The sequence below is a fragment of the Passer montanus genome, unplaced genomic scaffold (assembly GCF_014805655.1).
Source record: "Passer montanus isolate IOZ18808 unplaced genomic scaffold, ASM1480565v1 scaffold2, whole genome shotgun sequence".
NCBI classification, from domain to species: domain Eukaryota; kingdom Metazoa; phylum Chordata; class Aves; order Passeriformes; family Passeridae; genus Passer; species Passer montanus.
In genome coordinates, this window is record NW_024366591.1 from 12,365,743 (window position 1) to 12,382,426 (window position 16,684).

A 16,684-nucleotide genomic window follows, 5' to 3' on the forward strand; every position below is an offset into this window, starting at 1 on the left:
GACCCCCAATCACAGCACAATGTCACTGGCAGGCCCACATCCATATTTTGATCATTGCACACATCCTTTTGTGGTTTGCAGGCTGCTATTTCTAGAAGTGACACAGGCAGCAATTGCAGCTTTTACCTGCTCAGCAGCTCAAAATAGCAGCAGTGGGCAACGTGTGCAGCATCCGACTACAGACGTGCACTCCGAGTCTGAGGTTTTCCTGCACTGCTTGTATCAATCTACTCACAGAAGTGATACTTACAGTGGGTACATGTGCACCCTGAAGAGAAGAAAATTTAAATAACTGGATCTGTCATAGAAACAAAGCTGCAAAAGTAATCCTTCTACAGCTTTAAGGGAACATGAAAAAGGGTGTCTGCGTAAAGAGGTTTCATGTGGTATTTCTACTTCCCTCAGTGAGGGTTGGCAATAAACATGAAAAAGACAGATAAGCAAGAAGCTGAGATAGGATCATGGACATGTCATATTATAGAAACGTGGGTTAGCATGGCCCTGGGAAACAACTTTTTGAAGCAACTGATCAGTAGAAGTGAATTAAGTTATCAAAAAGGGCTTTTTTGGTTATTATTTACTCCCACTCTGTTTAAGACCCAAGCTAGGTCTGAATAAGTTGTTCTGGTTACAGGATAAATGGCTGCAGATACATGGATACATGTCCCAGATCTGATAGCACTTAACTGCACTGTACTAACCTTTCTTGCCTTGTTGGTAGTCTAGCTGCTATGCTGACTAAATTCAAGAGCTGTCTCACTGGAAGTTAGTCTTTCTGGTTAGCTGCCACATCATGTTGTTCTTGGCTCTGCCACCCATTTCTCTTATTAAGTGAAGTCACTTAGAGAAGGATGAATTCCGCATGATTACTCGGAACAAAGTAGCAATACATCTTTTCAATAGGATTATACGCTAGCATATGCCTTTGTTTTTCAGTTTCATACACGTAATAAGAAAACAGGATCTAAGACAAGCAGGAGTAACTTACCTGCTCATTTTTGGTCAGTCTTGTTTTGTTATGTATGTCAGATGTAACCAGGTTGAATCCATGTTTCTCTGATAAAATTCTTAAAAGCAAAACTACAGTTCGACTTCCACACTTTCCAACTCTGTTGTAGACCACCTGACTGGGGAAAGGAAGTACCTAAACAAAGATTGAAAAAAATGGAGTCAGTACATTTGTATTTTGTTTCTGTCTACCTCTGAATTAGATGTTTTTACCTTAAGCCAGCAGACACATAGAGGAGCATTTCTAGGCCCCAGGTCAGAAGCATTCACTTCCCCCAGCAAGGTAGCAGCTCTTCAGAAGAGAAACAGCATGGCTTAGGGAGGTGGCAAGGGGAGATTTCCTCCTTGAGACACAGTTAAATGTAACAGATTGGCAACTACTCCAGAAACACTATGTTGGTAATTACTATTATTATTATGTTGGTAATGATCTTGATCTTACTGCTTGTAATCTCAATGGAAATCTCTTTACTTGACTATCTCCAATAAAAAGAATTTAAAGAGTGAATTTGTACTACAGTTTGGCAACTTGAAGTCAAGCTGACATAATGCAGGAGGAATGAATGCTTGGATTGCAAAACTTCAGCTTAAAAAGAAACAAAAGGAACCAAATAACAACCAGTTGCACAGAGCTAAAATTAATCAACCCTTTTAATTTCAAATATAAACATGAATCTTTTGAACAGACTCAGAGAACAAATCATGCCACTGGTCAAGGATCTACATGCAGAATAATCAACACAGGGGCACAGGGGGCCTGAGGCCAACTGGCACAGTCTGATCACCTCTGGTCTACAGGTAATGTTCACTAAATATCAAAATAGAACAGCATCATCCAACCTGGCCAGTGAGAATGGTGTCCAGCCCAAACTAACTCTTGCACCCTGCTCTCCTCCCCAGGAAACCAGAACAAGCGAAAAGTAACTCAGTGTCCCACAGTATGTCAGGTGCAGCCTTATTTTGTTCCTGCATGATGTCTGTGGGTTATTGTTTCAGCAAAAGGCTTTCTGGAGTCACACTACTGCACTAGACAAGTATTTGCTGTACAGCATATAGCAGCATGTGATGATATAGGCCCAGGGGAAGCTGTTTCCAAGCCTTTAAGTTGGCCAACAGAGTCAGGAGCTCACAGTTTCACCCACAGTGGTGCATACACAGCACTTAAGGAAAGATCATTTTTCTATTAAGACAATGACACAAAATGTTTCCTGACATAGGGGCTGCACCTGGGCTCCAGGCAACCTGTGTTCAGTACAAGGCATGGCCAAAGTGTCAGCCTGTCTCAACATACAGCTACTCCTGCTGTTGATGCAATCATGTTCTTCCAGCAGAAGGAATTCTAAAATAAAAGCAGTCAGATGAGGCATATGGCACTTTTCAGTGCAGAGTACATCTTCACTACATTTGAACTGCTAATAGATCTTCATCAGGGAAGCAAAATGATTTGTCAGGCAACCCTTCAGACTACTTTCAAAGACAACTGCCAAATAGAAAGGAAAAAAAAAAAGGAAAAAAATCTGTATTCCCTTACATTTAACAGGATCCTACTGGCACTTTGCTCTCAATGTTACATTTCATGACCAAATGAACATTGCTGCTCTTACTGGTTGCAATGTTGATATGTTTAGGATATCCTGCACTGCAACATAAATGTGGAGGTCATTTTTCCCCAAATTACCCTGGGAAGGAGTAAGTGTTGGGTGATCATGGTCTCAGTTGAGCTTTCCAAGTTGTAGGATGTTGCATCTGCTGGTTCAGCAAGCAAAGAAAGGCCTCTCAAGGCCCATACAAACCCCACACAGGGCACTTAGCTTACTATTTTGTAACATTTCTGTAGGGTTTTCTATGAGAAACATAGTCCCCATATTTCTATATCAATCTTTCCTTCAGAAGCCTTGCTTCCTATGAAATGCAAAATCTCAGTCTCAATTATTAGAGAACACTAAAGGTGATGAATTTAGCATCCCTGTGCTACAGCTGTAGCTAACCTTTCCCAAAACTACTGTTAATGGTGTCTGAAAGGATAACATTTGAGCACATTTTACTATGCTGATATCACACCATAATGAAAGAGAACATGAGCCCTATTCTGGATTGTCCCCTTTTTGGTTCATTTCTTTGCATAACAAACACTAGCATCACTACTTGTCACAGTCCTGCAGCATCATCCACACATCACTGCAACCTGTGGATTGGGAATTACTCCTCTGCTTAGACATATGCTTTTGGAATACTTTGTTGTGTAAGTAAGTGAAAGCCTTCAAGAGACACGATAAGTAGATGCTGACAAGTGTCAGGGCAGGAGAAAGAGCACATACACTGCATGTATGCACAGCATCCCAGAAATTAGATGAAATATGAGAGTTCATAGTGTTACGGAAATATTTTTAAATCCTTCATAATTATTAACTGCTTTGATTTTCCTAGCAGTTTGGACTAGGCAAGATAATAAGTAAACTTTTTTCTTTATTGGTACTTCAGTCAAGTACAATTTTACTGCCTACAGATTACATTCAAGTTCTAATTAAATTCTTGACAGGATTATCCAGTAACTTTGGGTGAATCTTATAAAAGTAATTCTTTAAAAACTAGATAAAATTAAAGGAGGCCTTTGTAAATTCTCTATTTTAAGTGCAAACAATTTTTTCAGCTTGGAAAAATGACAGTAGTTACCAAATTTGGCCAGTTCTCACAGTTGTTTCTGAAACTCACCTTCCTAGGTAGCACAATTCTGTTTTGCACACAGACCATGGTAACCCCAAAAAGACACATAGCAAATACTCACTGCAGATGAAGGAACCTGAAATAAAGGGCTATTATTTCCAGACACTTGTTTAGCTTAAAGGAGACCAATGTATCAATGCCTTGTTTCAGTACACAGTGAATGCACTTAGGTCTAATCAGACAAGATTCAAGATAAGCGCTGCAGCTCAAAGCTCACTTCAGAAGAACAATCACGAGTGGTAACCAAAACTTCCCTTGCAGCACTGCTGAGCGTGGTTGGCTTTTGGGATGTACTCCTGAAACGCTGCTCACGTTTCCTCCGTTTGCGTCACCATGGCACTTATCACACCAGATGCCCCAAAGGGGGAGTCCAGTGCACAAAGCCATGCAGTACACAGGCTTTTGGTGTACAAGCAAGTATTTGTTTAATGTGACCCCTTCCCTAGGGATGCTGCAAATCTGTTTTATTTAGAATAAATAAATAAATTTAGAAAATGCTTAAGTTATTTGAGGAGAAGAAATACGACTTCCAAAAACATGAGTTTGGAACATCAGGCAAAACTAAAAATGCAAGAAATGGAAAACTTCTCCAGAGAGGAACTTTCCTTTCCCCCTCATGATACTCACAAGACAGACAATACAAGAGATGGTGGCAGAGAAGGCACTTGGGAAGAAAGCTCCTATTGCATTAGCAGAAACAAAGTGAAAAACAGCAGTTGGACATTTATAAAATGCTCATTGGATTACATTTTGTTGTTACTTACTTCCTAAGAGTAGGTATCATGTAGACTGACTAACTGCTGAGATGATGCTCTGTCAACTTGATATTCATGTAACAATATACACAACTGCAAAATAATTGCGGAGTGAGTTTATTGAGCACTGCATCAAAGCCCAGAGGTAATACAAACCATTCAAACATATAATTCACTTTGGAGTTACACAAATTAGCACTTACAGCCATAAAAAAGTAAAACTCACAGTATAATTACAACAGCTCTCTCCAAGAGTTTGGAAAATTTTATGACAATTTACTTGTCAGTTCAAACAGGTTTTTTCTTTTGTTTCATAGTTAAAGAAGAACCAAGAAGAAAAAGCAAGTTTAGTCCCAAATGAACTTGCATTACAGAAAATGACTGTCAAGTACCTCTGCAGAGAGGTCTGCCAGTCTCAGAAAGGGTGCCATTCAACAGATAACCTGATAAAACCCCAGGCTTTCATCTTCAGTGGGGGCTTTGTCTACTGTTAAATCTTTGCACCATTAAAAAAATTAGGCTGTATAATTGCTTGTAGTGTCAACGATGTAGGGATTCACTCATAGGCCTATATCATTCCACTTTTACAAATCCAGCACAATTTTGCCCATTTGCCAAAAATCTCCCAATGCTGGTACAAGCTGCCCAGGTGTCAGTCTCTGACTCATTTCAGGAAGCAGAACACTGGATACTTTATTCACACCTTCTGCAAGTAAGTGACCCGTGTCCCTACACACAAGTGGGGCCAGAAGCAGATGCCAGAACTGGCTTCTCCTTTCTGAACAGACACTAACCTGTGGTCAGGCAGTGCTCCGTGTTTATCAGGTGAATAAGGCCAACACAGAAAGTACTGATAAGATTGTGGAAACAATGAAGCGTTTGCTAGCCTATCTTTATACAGCCTTGCACCTTCCCAGTCCAGCCGCTTCATTTTCTGTTCCTGTCCAACTAAAACAGAATTGTAAGAACTTAAAAAATGGCTTAATTGGTGAAAGGAATGGCTCCTTTGACTCATGAGAGGAGGCTGATACTCATAAGGTAACTACAAACCTGAGAGGATTCAGAAGCCCATTTCTCTCCAGTGTCTCCCTTCTTTCTCCAGTGTCCCCAAAAATTATATATGGCATGTTAGAAGGCACATCCTTCCATGCTGCCTGAAGAATTTCTTACACAACTTGTTCCAGAATTTTAATGCATGGTAACCCACCACGCATATAATTTTTAGTTCATCTTCTATGATTTCCAGAGAATATCTGTTCTCACGTTGTGGATTTCATGAAGATAGATCAGATAATTCAGTCATCAGCTTTGAGATCTTCTTAGATACCTTGGATGCTCTTTTTAACTGAAGTTTTTCACAAGCCTGCCATGGTCTTTAAAGACAAACTCAAAAGCCACTAAGAGACAGCCTTCCAAAATTAATTGAGCAGCAGGAATTGCTGCTCAAAAATCTCATTTCAAACAAGTATCACCTTGCTCACTTCTAAAATAATCACAATGAAAAGCTGCTAACACAAAGTTATGTCAGCAGAAAACACGACTGAAGAATGAACAAGGGAGTAAACAAAATATATTACTAGCTGGAATCCTCCCTCCCCATCTAAACCACACAGTTCCAGTTACACAGTCACCTATACAGTGTAATGATGCTAGACAGAGACAAGCTTTTTGAATTAATCAACTCTAAAGCAGACCAGACAGCATGGTCATCTCTATGGATCACTGAAAATACACCAGAAACCACAAGAAAAGGTAAAAATGAAATTTGTTTGTTTTCAGCGTTTAAATGCTGTACAGCTGAAGCAGAAAGTAAGGCAGAAGAAGAAACAGAATATTCTTCTGTTGCATTCTCATTAAGAAACTAATTTAATTGAAAAAGGGTGACTTCCTCCCCCAACACCACAAACAATGCATTTCATCTGTTAGACAGATGACATATTTGGAAGACTAAGTTAAAATGTGTTTTCTAATGGTTCAACATCCCTAAGTACCAAGCTAAATTGAAAACATAAGCACGGAGCACCAGCAGCAAAAGGAAACTTGGTTGTAGACAGTCCTCGAATTTATTAAAACTAAAGAAGAGCATTACTATGAAGTGCGTGCCAAAGCCTATGGTCCCTGATGTGTCCCACAAGAGAGATTTGTGTAGCCAAAATCAAAACTTGCAGTAATTTTCCTGTGAAGAAGCACTGCACACTTACAAATCTAAAAAGACCAGAGTTCAAAGCATAGTAAAGTATCCCCATTAAGTCTCTGATCAGGTCCTATTACAAGATACTGTAGCTATAGAAACAACAATAACATCAATAACAACCTGAGAAAGTTACAAAGAAAAGGACAAAGATCCAGTTTCTAATGTTCAAAGTTTTGGATGCAGCTTGTCAACATGTTTGGGTTCACTCATCCTATACCTTACACCTGATTTACTCATCTACAACAACAGGCTGCAGCAGAACAAAACCCCTGCACCTCCAATCTGCTGCACAAGATGCCCCACACCACAAGGAGTGCAGAACCAGGTTTATTTCAGGCAAAAGAAGTTACAGCAACAGAGCAACATTCAAACTTGGCACATGTATACAAAGTCAAACAGGTTGGTAGAGAGCACATGCTCTGTTCACTCAGCACTTTCAGGTACTCACTGATATCAGGCAGCCTCTGGAGGTGTGAGTGGCACTCCTGGCTTTCATCACTCAGCAACACTCACTTGTACTTAAGAATGGCAGCTCAGTTCCAGCTCCTTTCAGGAATGAAGCAGGTGACAGGGAATCGCCCTACCAAATGGACAATTGCTTTGGGATAGGGTACAACCACCACCTCTAGACTAATAAAATCTTTTCCTTTTGGCCCTTATTAACATAGCATGCTTTTCAACCTCTTCTTCATTCTTCTAGCTTTCCTCTGCAGCTTGCAACTTATTCACCTCTTTTGGGGCCAAAATCAGATATGATGCTGTATCTTGTCTCCCTGGTGCCAAGGAGAACTGCACAGTAATTGTTCATGTCTTGGAGACATCTTTTTTTAATACATCTCAGGATAGAATTTAGAAGAATCAAAGATTATGGTATTGTCACTACTATAGATGCACAGGGATGCAGAACAAACCTATTACTCTTTTTCTTCTTTAACCTACATGAGTGAATGCATATTACAACAGAAAAAGATCTGGAAGACCCTCATTATTTATTATGAAAAGCAGTATATTTCTCTTTTTAAGTTAATCACATTGTGGAAGTTATCTTTCTGGTAGGCACCTACCTCATAAGAAGATAAAGGAGACAAATTATTTAAGAACATGATACTGGTATTTGTTGAGAGAACTAGCATGAGTTCAGGTAGGTTAAGAATTTTACTGTCACTTTAATTACCCCATTTTCCACTGAAAGGTTTAACATGTAATATCAAAAACCCCTTAAGCTGCAGAATTTGTGCAAGACTGATTTTAACTCCAGAGCAGCATCATGTTATATATATCTTGGAACTGTAAAGTTTAAAACTTCTGTTTTTCCTTCAGAGCCCAGGGTTTTGTACATTCTGTGATGTGCTCAGAACACTGGCACAGTTATTCTCTGTTTAAGTGGTAAATCCTATCACATCCAACCCACATGTTTATATTGGATACTTGCAAAATGAGAGATATTAAGTAACTAAGCCTGGTTTTAAAACTTTTTATAATACTTCACAGCACTGGCCTTCTCTTAAGTAACCTCACTACCTTATGGTTGTTCCTATCCTTCCAATGCAATATTCACAAATTCATGCTAGGAGCCAATAATATTCGATTTGAATGTGGTGAGTGGTAGACTGAATAATTTATTCCTCTGTATGCACTTGTCCTTCTTCACATTCAGGTTTAACTCTTTGGTAGCTCTTGTGGTTGACTATTGATGAGGCTGCAGCTAGTGCAGCAACTTGGTTTCACCATTGCCAAGGACCTGTCCTGCTGCTTTTCAGTTTGCCCTTTACTTTAGGCTCCCTTTCAGTAACTCCACACTCTATTTTATAGTCTCTAATGTGTTTGTCTTTTGTACTTTGCACAAACACTTCATAAGCCAATCACAGTATGAAAGAAAGGTTGTTTATAGCCATAACTGGATTTTAATTCTGTAAGACAGGCCAGTTCTGCTGGACTGTAACCCACATGCTCATTACCAATGAGCTGTCTCTGAGGTGCTCTTGCTCTGCATGCTTGCAGGAATTCAAAGGGAATTCCTTTGTAGCTCCTGCAGGTAACAGATTCAAATTTAGCTCATGGCACAGTCTCTTTAGCTGGAGGTAACAACACCAAGAAGCACCTATAGAAAGCACAACATGCTGATAGCCAACTCTTCCAGCAGAACCAGAGCTCAGCAGAAATCATTAAAATGACTCAAATGCCCAAAATACTTTCCCTTACAGACCACAAACTGGTCCTGAATCACAAATGGATCTTGTGGTGCTGAAGATGGCACAACAGAGTCAGTAACTGAGGAGGCCCAGCATCAAGTGCTCCCATTTCATCTTCTGAACTTTGAAATTATTATTCTGACTTGATTGGGGGAAAACCAAACCTCATTCCTGCTGACCAGTGCATGACTCCTTTCATTTTAACAGAGGGAGCTTCTCCTTGCATCTACTGAAAATCCCCAGTAGTGCCAGCCACAAAGGCCTCCACACTCCCCTGGGACATCAGGATGCTGTAGGAGCTGTGCCGAGAACCACCTTGCATGAACTCCTTCACCTTAATCACCACAAAACCACCACTCTCACACGGACTTCTTCAGCCCAGTCATGAAGCCCTGTCCTCCTTGCCTGATGTTTTGATTCTACTTTTGACCACATGTAGGCACATTCACAATCTCATATCTGATTAAAGCTCACAGCCCTTACCAGAGTACTTCACTCCTATTTACAGTTTCCTGAACTAAACTTTAACCTTCCTTAAAGCCTGAGTAGAAGACTGGCAGGACCTACCAGCTCATCTTCAAAATCACGAGGCTTTCAAAATTATACCAGAATTCTTATTTTGTGGTTGTTTTTCCAGTTTGTTAAGACTCCCAAGCATCCCAAGTTTCAAACTTTTTTTCCTTCAAACATCAGAGTTAAGAAAATCCCTTCAGTTCAGGATTTAAGGATACCATTAACAAATGTAAGATGTGTGGTAGAAACCTGAGTGATACCCAATGGAGTCTCAAGGCTCAGCAAGATTAATCAAATTAATTTGTCACCCAAAAGATACTCCATTATGTTACTCCTATGCAGAATGGCAGATTTTTGTTTTTCCACTGAAGCTTTAAGTCATCCAGACCCAGCTGCAATTGGACTTCAGTACTATAATCCAGTACTTCCTAATAAAAATATAATGAAGGTGGTTATGATTGAGTTGCCATGACCTATAACACATACAATGCTAGTTTATGAATACCTTCCTATCATGGAAAGGAGGAAAAGAAGAAAGGAATGTACTAGACAGCTGGAAATTTAAAAGTGTAATCACTAAGAAACATTCATGTGCTGTGTAATAATCTGCATAGATTATGTGGGAGGCCATGGGTCAGGCACGGAAGTGGGAATGCCCTGGGAGGAAACAAGTCAGGGTGAGAAACTGCAACATTTTCCCAGGGTTCTCTATTCCTTTATGTAAATCTAGCCTTGTCATTCAAATAGTACTCCCTCCCTTGTTCTAGAAAACTCTCTACCTCCTGTTCACCCCTTGGCCTCTGTTCAGAACCACTCCCCTCTCTGCTCCCCATGGCTGTAGTTGTGTCACCCCATCCCAGCTCCTCCCTTCTCCCCTAACCCTGTTGGTTTATCTGTGTCCCAACCCCTCCTACTCTTCCTTGTTTATATACCTGGTCCCATCCCCTGCTCCACGCTCTCAGTGCCTTGTGCTTCTGTGAGCGAGATCAGAACCCTCTCTCTGGCTCCTTGATCACGAGACCCTTCAACTGTGGTTGTGGACCTTCCAGCCCATCCTACCCTCCACCTCACCTGGACCCAACCTTCCCAGGACCTCCTATTGTTCCTGCAATAACCCCAGTTGGATTCCTCAAGTCAAGAGCTCTCCTTCATCCTCTGGTCAAGCACACCTTTATTCCATCCAGGCCGGAGCACAAGGTGGGCTGGGGGAGCTGGCTGTCTGGAGCAGGAGGGGAGCGCTCTTGGGAAGGCGGTCACCCCGACAGCACCTGCCTGGGGTTCCCACAGATTATCTGCAGGTGAACAAAGATCATCTCAGAATGGATTATGTCCTAAATTCCAGTGAAAGCACAGAGCTTTACCAGCTTCAGAAATGGTGATTATGCCTTGTGTACTTTTTTAGCTACAGTGTGTGACATAGAACAAAACCTATAGGTTGCAAATTTGGTCATAGTAGAATTTTTTTATTTTGGGTATCATTGGGTAGACTGCTCTGTTAATGCCAGAGATAAGAAAGATTCACCTTTAACCATACACACAGCGTGACAATTAAAGTACCAACCAAAAGGCAAAATATTTTTAAGTGTCTTTGAAATTAGATAAAAACTACAGACTACTGTAGTAGTCATAAAACCTTGCATACCTGCTGTCTGTCCAAGTCTTTCAAAATTTAAAGGCTACAAATGTCAGGCTTAGTAAAAATCCAGCTGACTACTGTTTAAATTTTTACAGGACATCAGCATGCACAGTAATCCTCACAGATTTATCTTCTTGTGACAGGCAATCTGGCTTTAATTTCCCAAGTCTCTCTGTACTTCCATTTATGATCAGTCAGCCTCCCCATATCAGCAACTTTCTGATATGTTATAAAGTGAAGATGTATTAAAAAGTAAGTAATCATCTCTATTTTGATAAATCACGGAATCAAGTGATTGTTTTATCCTTACGACTCTTGAGCAATAAATTAAAATGAACAAAACAAACAAATTAGTGCTCTACTATAATTCACATATTTTTATGATCCAATTCACACTTAACAGTACAGATTTGATTCCAGCTTTGGATATATCTCCATACTATTACAGTGCTGTATCCTTCACCACCTGCTTCAGCAGGACTGCAAAGAATTATGAATAAGAGACAATGGGGAAAGCCTCTGTAAAAAACAGATTTTTCTTCCCTTGTCATACTGTCATTTAGAAGGAATGAAAACACAGTTTAAAAAGAACATAAACCAATTATTCTACAAATATTTTATATTCTGTGCTAGTTTTAGTTAGGGTAGAGTTAATTTTCTTTACAGTGGCTATTATGGGACTGTTTTGAATTTGTGCTGAATACAGCACAAATATAGAGAAATTCTGTTATAATATAGAGACTTTTTGTTATTGCTGACCAGGTCTTACACAAAGCCAAGGTCTTTTGTGCTTTTCTGTTGGCAAGTAGATTGGGGTGCCTGGGAATTGGAAGGAGATACAGCTGGATAGCTGACCCCAACTGGGATATCCAAAGGGATGTTCCAGACCATATGACATCATGTTCAGTACATAAAGCAGGAAGAAGAAGAAGGGAGGATGTTTGGAGTGACAGGATTTGTCTTCCTAAATCACTGTTACAAGTGATGGGGCCCTGTTTTCCTGGAGGTTGCTGAACACCTGCCTGCCCACAGGAAGCAGAGAATTAATCCCTTGCTTTGCTTGTGTGTCTGGCTTTTGATTTCCCTATTAAACTGTCTTTATCTCAGCTCATGGGTTTTCTACCTTTTATTCTTCCCATTTCCTCCCCAATCCCACTGGTAGGAGAGTGAGTGGCCATGTAGGGCTTGGTTGCTGGCTGGGTTAAACCACAACACACTGCCCCTAGTAAACAGAGGGAAGTGGAGAAATGCTTTATGGGTTTTTTAAACCATAGTATTTCATTGACTCTACTAGGCCTAAAAGCTCAGTTTTACTGTTAAAACTGCTTCAAACTATAAAAGGGATCTTTGTGGTTAAGGCACTTAGTGAATTCTCTCTTCATATTTTATCAGCCAGGTACTGAGCAAATACCATAGCAAATTACTCTATTTTAGTGTTGCTAAATTCTGACGATTTTTGCTAGCTGAAAATTTGTACACTGCACAATAATCTCAATTCTTTATTTTATAAGCAGAATAGAATATTTTTTAAATCACTGAAATCTTGCCCAACCTGTCCTGGAAGGATTACTTTAAAGATTATCCACCCACTTTTCAACTCAAGCAAAACAGACAGTTTCAACTCTTATCAAAAACAACACACTACTGTTCATGCTCTTAAAATCCCTAGTAAGCATACACCTAAAAGAAAACAAATCTTGATTGCTTCTAAGTATTGTGGAGTTTGGTGGTTTGTTGTATTTTTTTAAATTGATTCTTTGTTTGGCTTTAAATCAAGCACTTTATCCCTAACAAATCAATTGCTTAAGACTGTAGAGGGCTGAAGGGTTAAAACTATGTTCTCAGAAGGGATGGCTAGAACTAAAACACTAGTTCAAATTAAACATGAAGTATCCACTAAAAATAAATAATCAAAACTAAAAAAAAAAACAAAACAAAACAACAACACAAAAAACACAGCTCTTGGCCATTATCTTAATGCTGCTATCAAAATACTAGGAAAAAATAAAACTGGCATAAAGCTGATGAACATAAAACTCAGTGTAAAAGGGCCAATGCTGAAGTAATCTTTTAGTAAGACTTAAAGTCAAATAAAGAAGAATAAATAATCTAGTTGACAATGGAGAGTGACAAGGACTGAGTATAGTATGACACACCAAAGGCCATGCAAGGATTCTGCTACCTTTTCCCACAGTGGTGAACATGGTGTTGGCTAAGGTAAGGACTGGACTCAAGGATCTTAGGGGTCTTTTCAAAATGATTCTATTAAGCTACGGTAGTCGTGCTCATAAGAAAAACAAGAACAATTAGCATGTAGTATCTAGCTAAGAGCTGAAAGAATGGTGAAAAGAGTACTTATCCACTTTCCAGCTTTAAACCAATAAAATCAGATAACATTTATTTTGTGATGCCCCTTATTTAGATTCATTTTGACCTGATGCTGACCCCCATCCATTTTTGTATTCACTTAAAACTTTGAAGCACTGTCACACATGCTAAGCATAGTGTCTTGCTGACACCTAAACAGCTGCCAAAAGATACATTGGGTCCATGACAGGCAGCCCAAGGGAAAACCATCAAGGAAAGGAGAATAGACTACTGCAGTGCAATTTATCTGTAAGCTATGTGTACAGCTCTCCCACAAATATATGTGTCATCTCTACTGAGAGAGAGACATATCTTGATGCTCTTGCCAAGTTCTCAGGGAAAAGCTTTCAATCAAGAACAACTGTAGGTCTGATAAAGTTCATATTATTTGTCCTCCAGGGCCAGTCTCACCATCTTGGATAGAACAAAAAAAATCTTGGGAGGATTTGATAAGGAAATAGCTAGTCTAAATACTGGAACAAAATACACCCAGCATTTATTCACAGAAATGCTCAGACATAAAATATATCCAGTGAACATCATCAGCTATTAATGCACATCCGTTTCAAAGGTATTTCTGAAAACCAAGCTAGCATAATCTTAAAGGTTTCACTTAAACACCAATCTAAATAAAAAGGATAAACAAATGATCACTTAGCAAATGTCTTAAAATTTACATTTTCAGATGCTTATCTAAAAAAAAAACAAACAAGAGGAAGCGAGATATAGATTTGAAATAGGAAAGTCAACTTTTGCTGGCAGTGTAGAACCACCAGCAGTGGCTGTTTTGCTCAACTGCATTCCTTTTCTATCTGTCACATACTCACAACAGAAACACCAGAAGTGTGCTAGGGCTACTGGAGGTTGCATCCACCTGCAGAGAAGCACACACAAATCTGTCTCAGAACTCATGGAAAGTCTAGGATTAGTCAATCTTCTCAAGTCTTTGGTGCCTAAGGACCAAAGAATAGTGGCCTATGTTTGTGTATTGGGTATACATGGCAAAGTTCTGCTACTGCTGAGGGGACTACAGGAGTGGCTTCTGTGAGAAGCTGCCGGAAGTTTTCCCCATGTCCAATGAAACCAACACCACTGGCTCCTAGACAGACCCACTGCTGGCCAAGGCCAAGCCAATCGGGAATGGCAGTATTGTCTCTGAGATAACATATTTTTAAGAAGGAAAAAGTGTTATTGCACAGAAGTAATTTGTGGCCAGAGAAAAGAGGCATGAGAATGTGCGAGAGGAACAGCCCTGCTGTCACCCAAGAGTGTGAAGAAAGAGGGGGAGGCGGTGCTCCAGGTGCCCAAGATGAGATTCCCATTGTTAAGACCATGGTTAAGCACCTGTGCCCCTGGAGCCCATGGAGGTCCACAGGTCCAATTGTAGCCCATGGAGGTTCCTGGAAGGACATGTTGACTCATGGAAAGAAGAGCAGGTTTCTCAGCAGGACTTAGTGACTCCATGGGGGACCCATGCTGGCTGGATCAGTGTGTTCCTGAAGAACTGCACCCTGTGAAAGGAATCCAGGTTCAAGCAGTTCATGAAGAACTGAAGCCTGTGGCAAGGACTCATGCTGCAGAAGTTCATGGACAACTATCTCCCATGGGAGGGATTCTGGAGAGGGGGAAGACCTCCTCTCCCTGAAGAGGAAGCAGAGGCAGAAACATGTTTCTAATCCTTACTCCCTGTTTCCCTGTGCTGCTGGTGGAGAAGAGGTAGGGAACTGGGAATAAAGTTAAGCTTGGAAGGGAGGAGAGGTGGGGGAAAAGTGTTTTAAGGTTTGTTTTACTTTTCATTATCCTACTCTGATTTTGATTGGCAGCAAATTCAATTAATTTCTCCAAGGTGAATCTGTTCTGCCTGTGTCTATAATTAGTGAGTGATCTCTGCTTGTCCTTAGCTCATGAGCCTTCTGCTGTATTTTCTCTCTCCTGTCTAGCTGAGGATGCGAGAGATAGAGAGGCTTGGGGGGCGCCTGGACTCCAGCCAGGATCAAAGCACCACACCTAGACACAAGACCTTCGTATCACTGGCAAGGATGACCACTGCTAATCTTCAACAGTCAAGTAAACCTTTACGGGGGGAACACCTTAAAAGCTGGCTCATCTGGTCTTCAGGGAAGAATCAGAACCACACCAGCAATGCTGAGGTACAGAAGTAAGCCAGGCTTTCATTCTTTGCTTGCACTGAGAAAATTGCTGCTGCCACCTTTATCTGAAAAAACAGACCAGTACCCTGTTCTCCTGAAATGTGATGATGCTAATTCCTTATTCAGAGAACAAGTGCTATTTTCAGTTCTTCCACTGGGAAAAAAAAAACCCACACGGGTATTTAAAAAAATCCAAAGCTCTGGCACCTAGCCATGACAAAGAGCCAAAACTAACATGATTTCCTACAAACACTGGTATGTACTCTGCAAAACAGCTACGCTCCAGTGCGTACCAACTGCTGGTGGCCTTCCCCTCAGCTAACTACACACTGCCCATATTAGCTACCAGTCATTTCAACCTTAGGCAATGCATTGTTGTTCATTATCTCCACTTCTAGCTTTTAAGCATTTTATAATGAAATATTTTAAATGTTGGAGTCAGGATTGATTTCTTCTGATGCATTTTTGTATGTTGAATTAAAGCACGCATAGACCTTAACCATCTGTTAGCTTAAACAAAGGCAGCTATCAAGTCATGTGAATGGAGGCTACTTGAAAGATAATGACAATTACAGTGAATTTCACTCACACCCACAGAGTTCACAGTTCAGATATGAAGCTGTAAGAGGGTAAATAACTGCACTTAGCCAAAAATGCAATGCATGAGATTTACAAAGCAAGAGCATCTTAGTTCAAAACATGACCCCAAGCAAATACCAGGAATTATCTGGGGATCTATCAATCCCCACCCATATTTTGATCAGAGGAATAAAAAACAAAACAAAAAAACCCAAGCCACTAAGGAATAAGCAGGTTTGTCCAAGGGATGATCAAAATGATCCATGTTTTATGTTTTTGAAACATGGGCAAATATTTCAAAAAGCAAAATACTTGTAACTTACACAAGCCTATATAGGCTGTTACTCTGTTGAGTTTTTCATCAAGTTTCCAGGAGTGAGGATGATTACAGAGGAAGCCCACAAACTTTACTGACTGTAGGTAGCTATCAAAGAGCATCTACCTAACCAATCAATTGCATAGATTGGTTAGGTAGATACTCTTTGTATTGTGTGATACTATTCAGCTGGCCTTTCTACAGACAACTGAGCTGCAGCTGGATGAGGCTGTGTGAACATAGCCCAAAA

General features: G+C 40.3%; 1 protein-coding gene across 1 annotated transcript in view; it reads right to left on the reverse strand.

Moving 5' to 3' along the window:
• Positions 1 to 16,684, reverse strand: part of UST (uronyl 2-sulfotransferase) — a 151,898-nt gene that overhangs the window by 77,092 nt on the left and 58,122 nt on the right. The window contains exon 3 of the mRNA XM_039707647.1: positions 989 to 1,144. Within this exon, the coding sequence (XP_039563581.1) occupies positions 989 to 1,144 (156 nt within the window). The remainder of the gene's footprint in view (positions 1 to 988; positions 1,145 to 16,684) is intronic.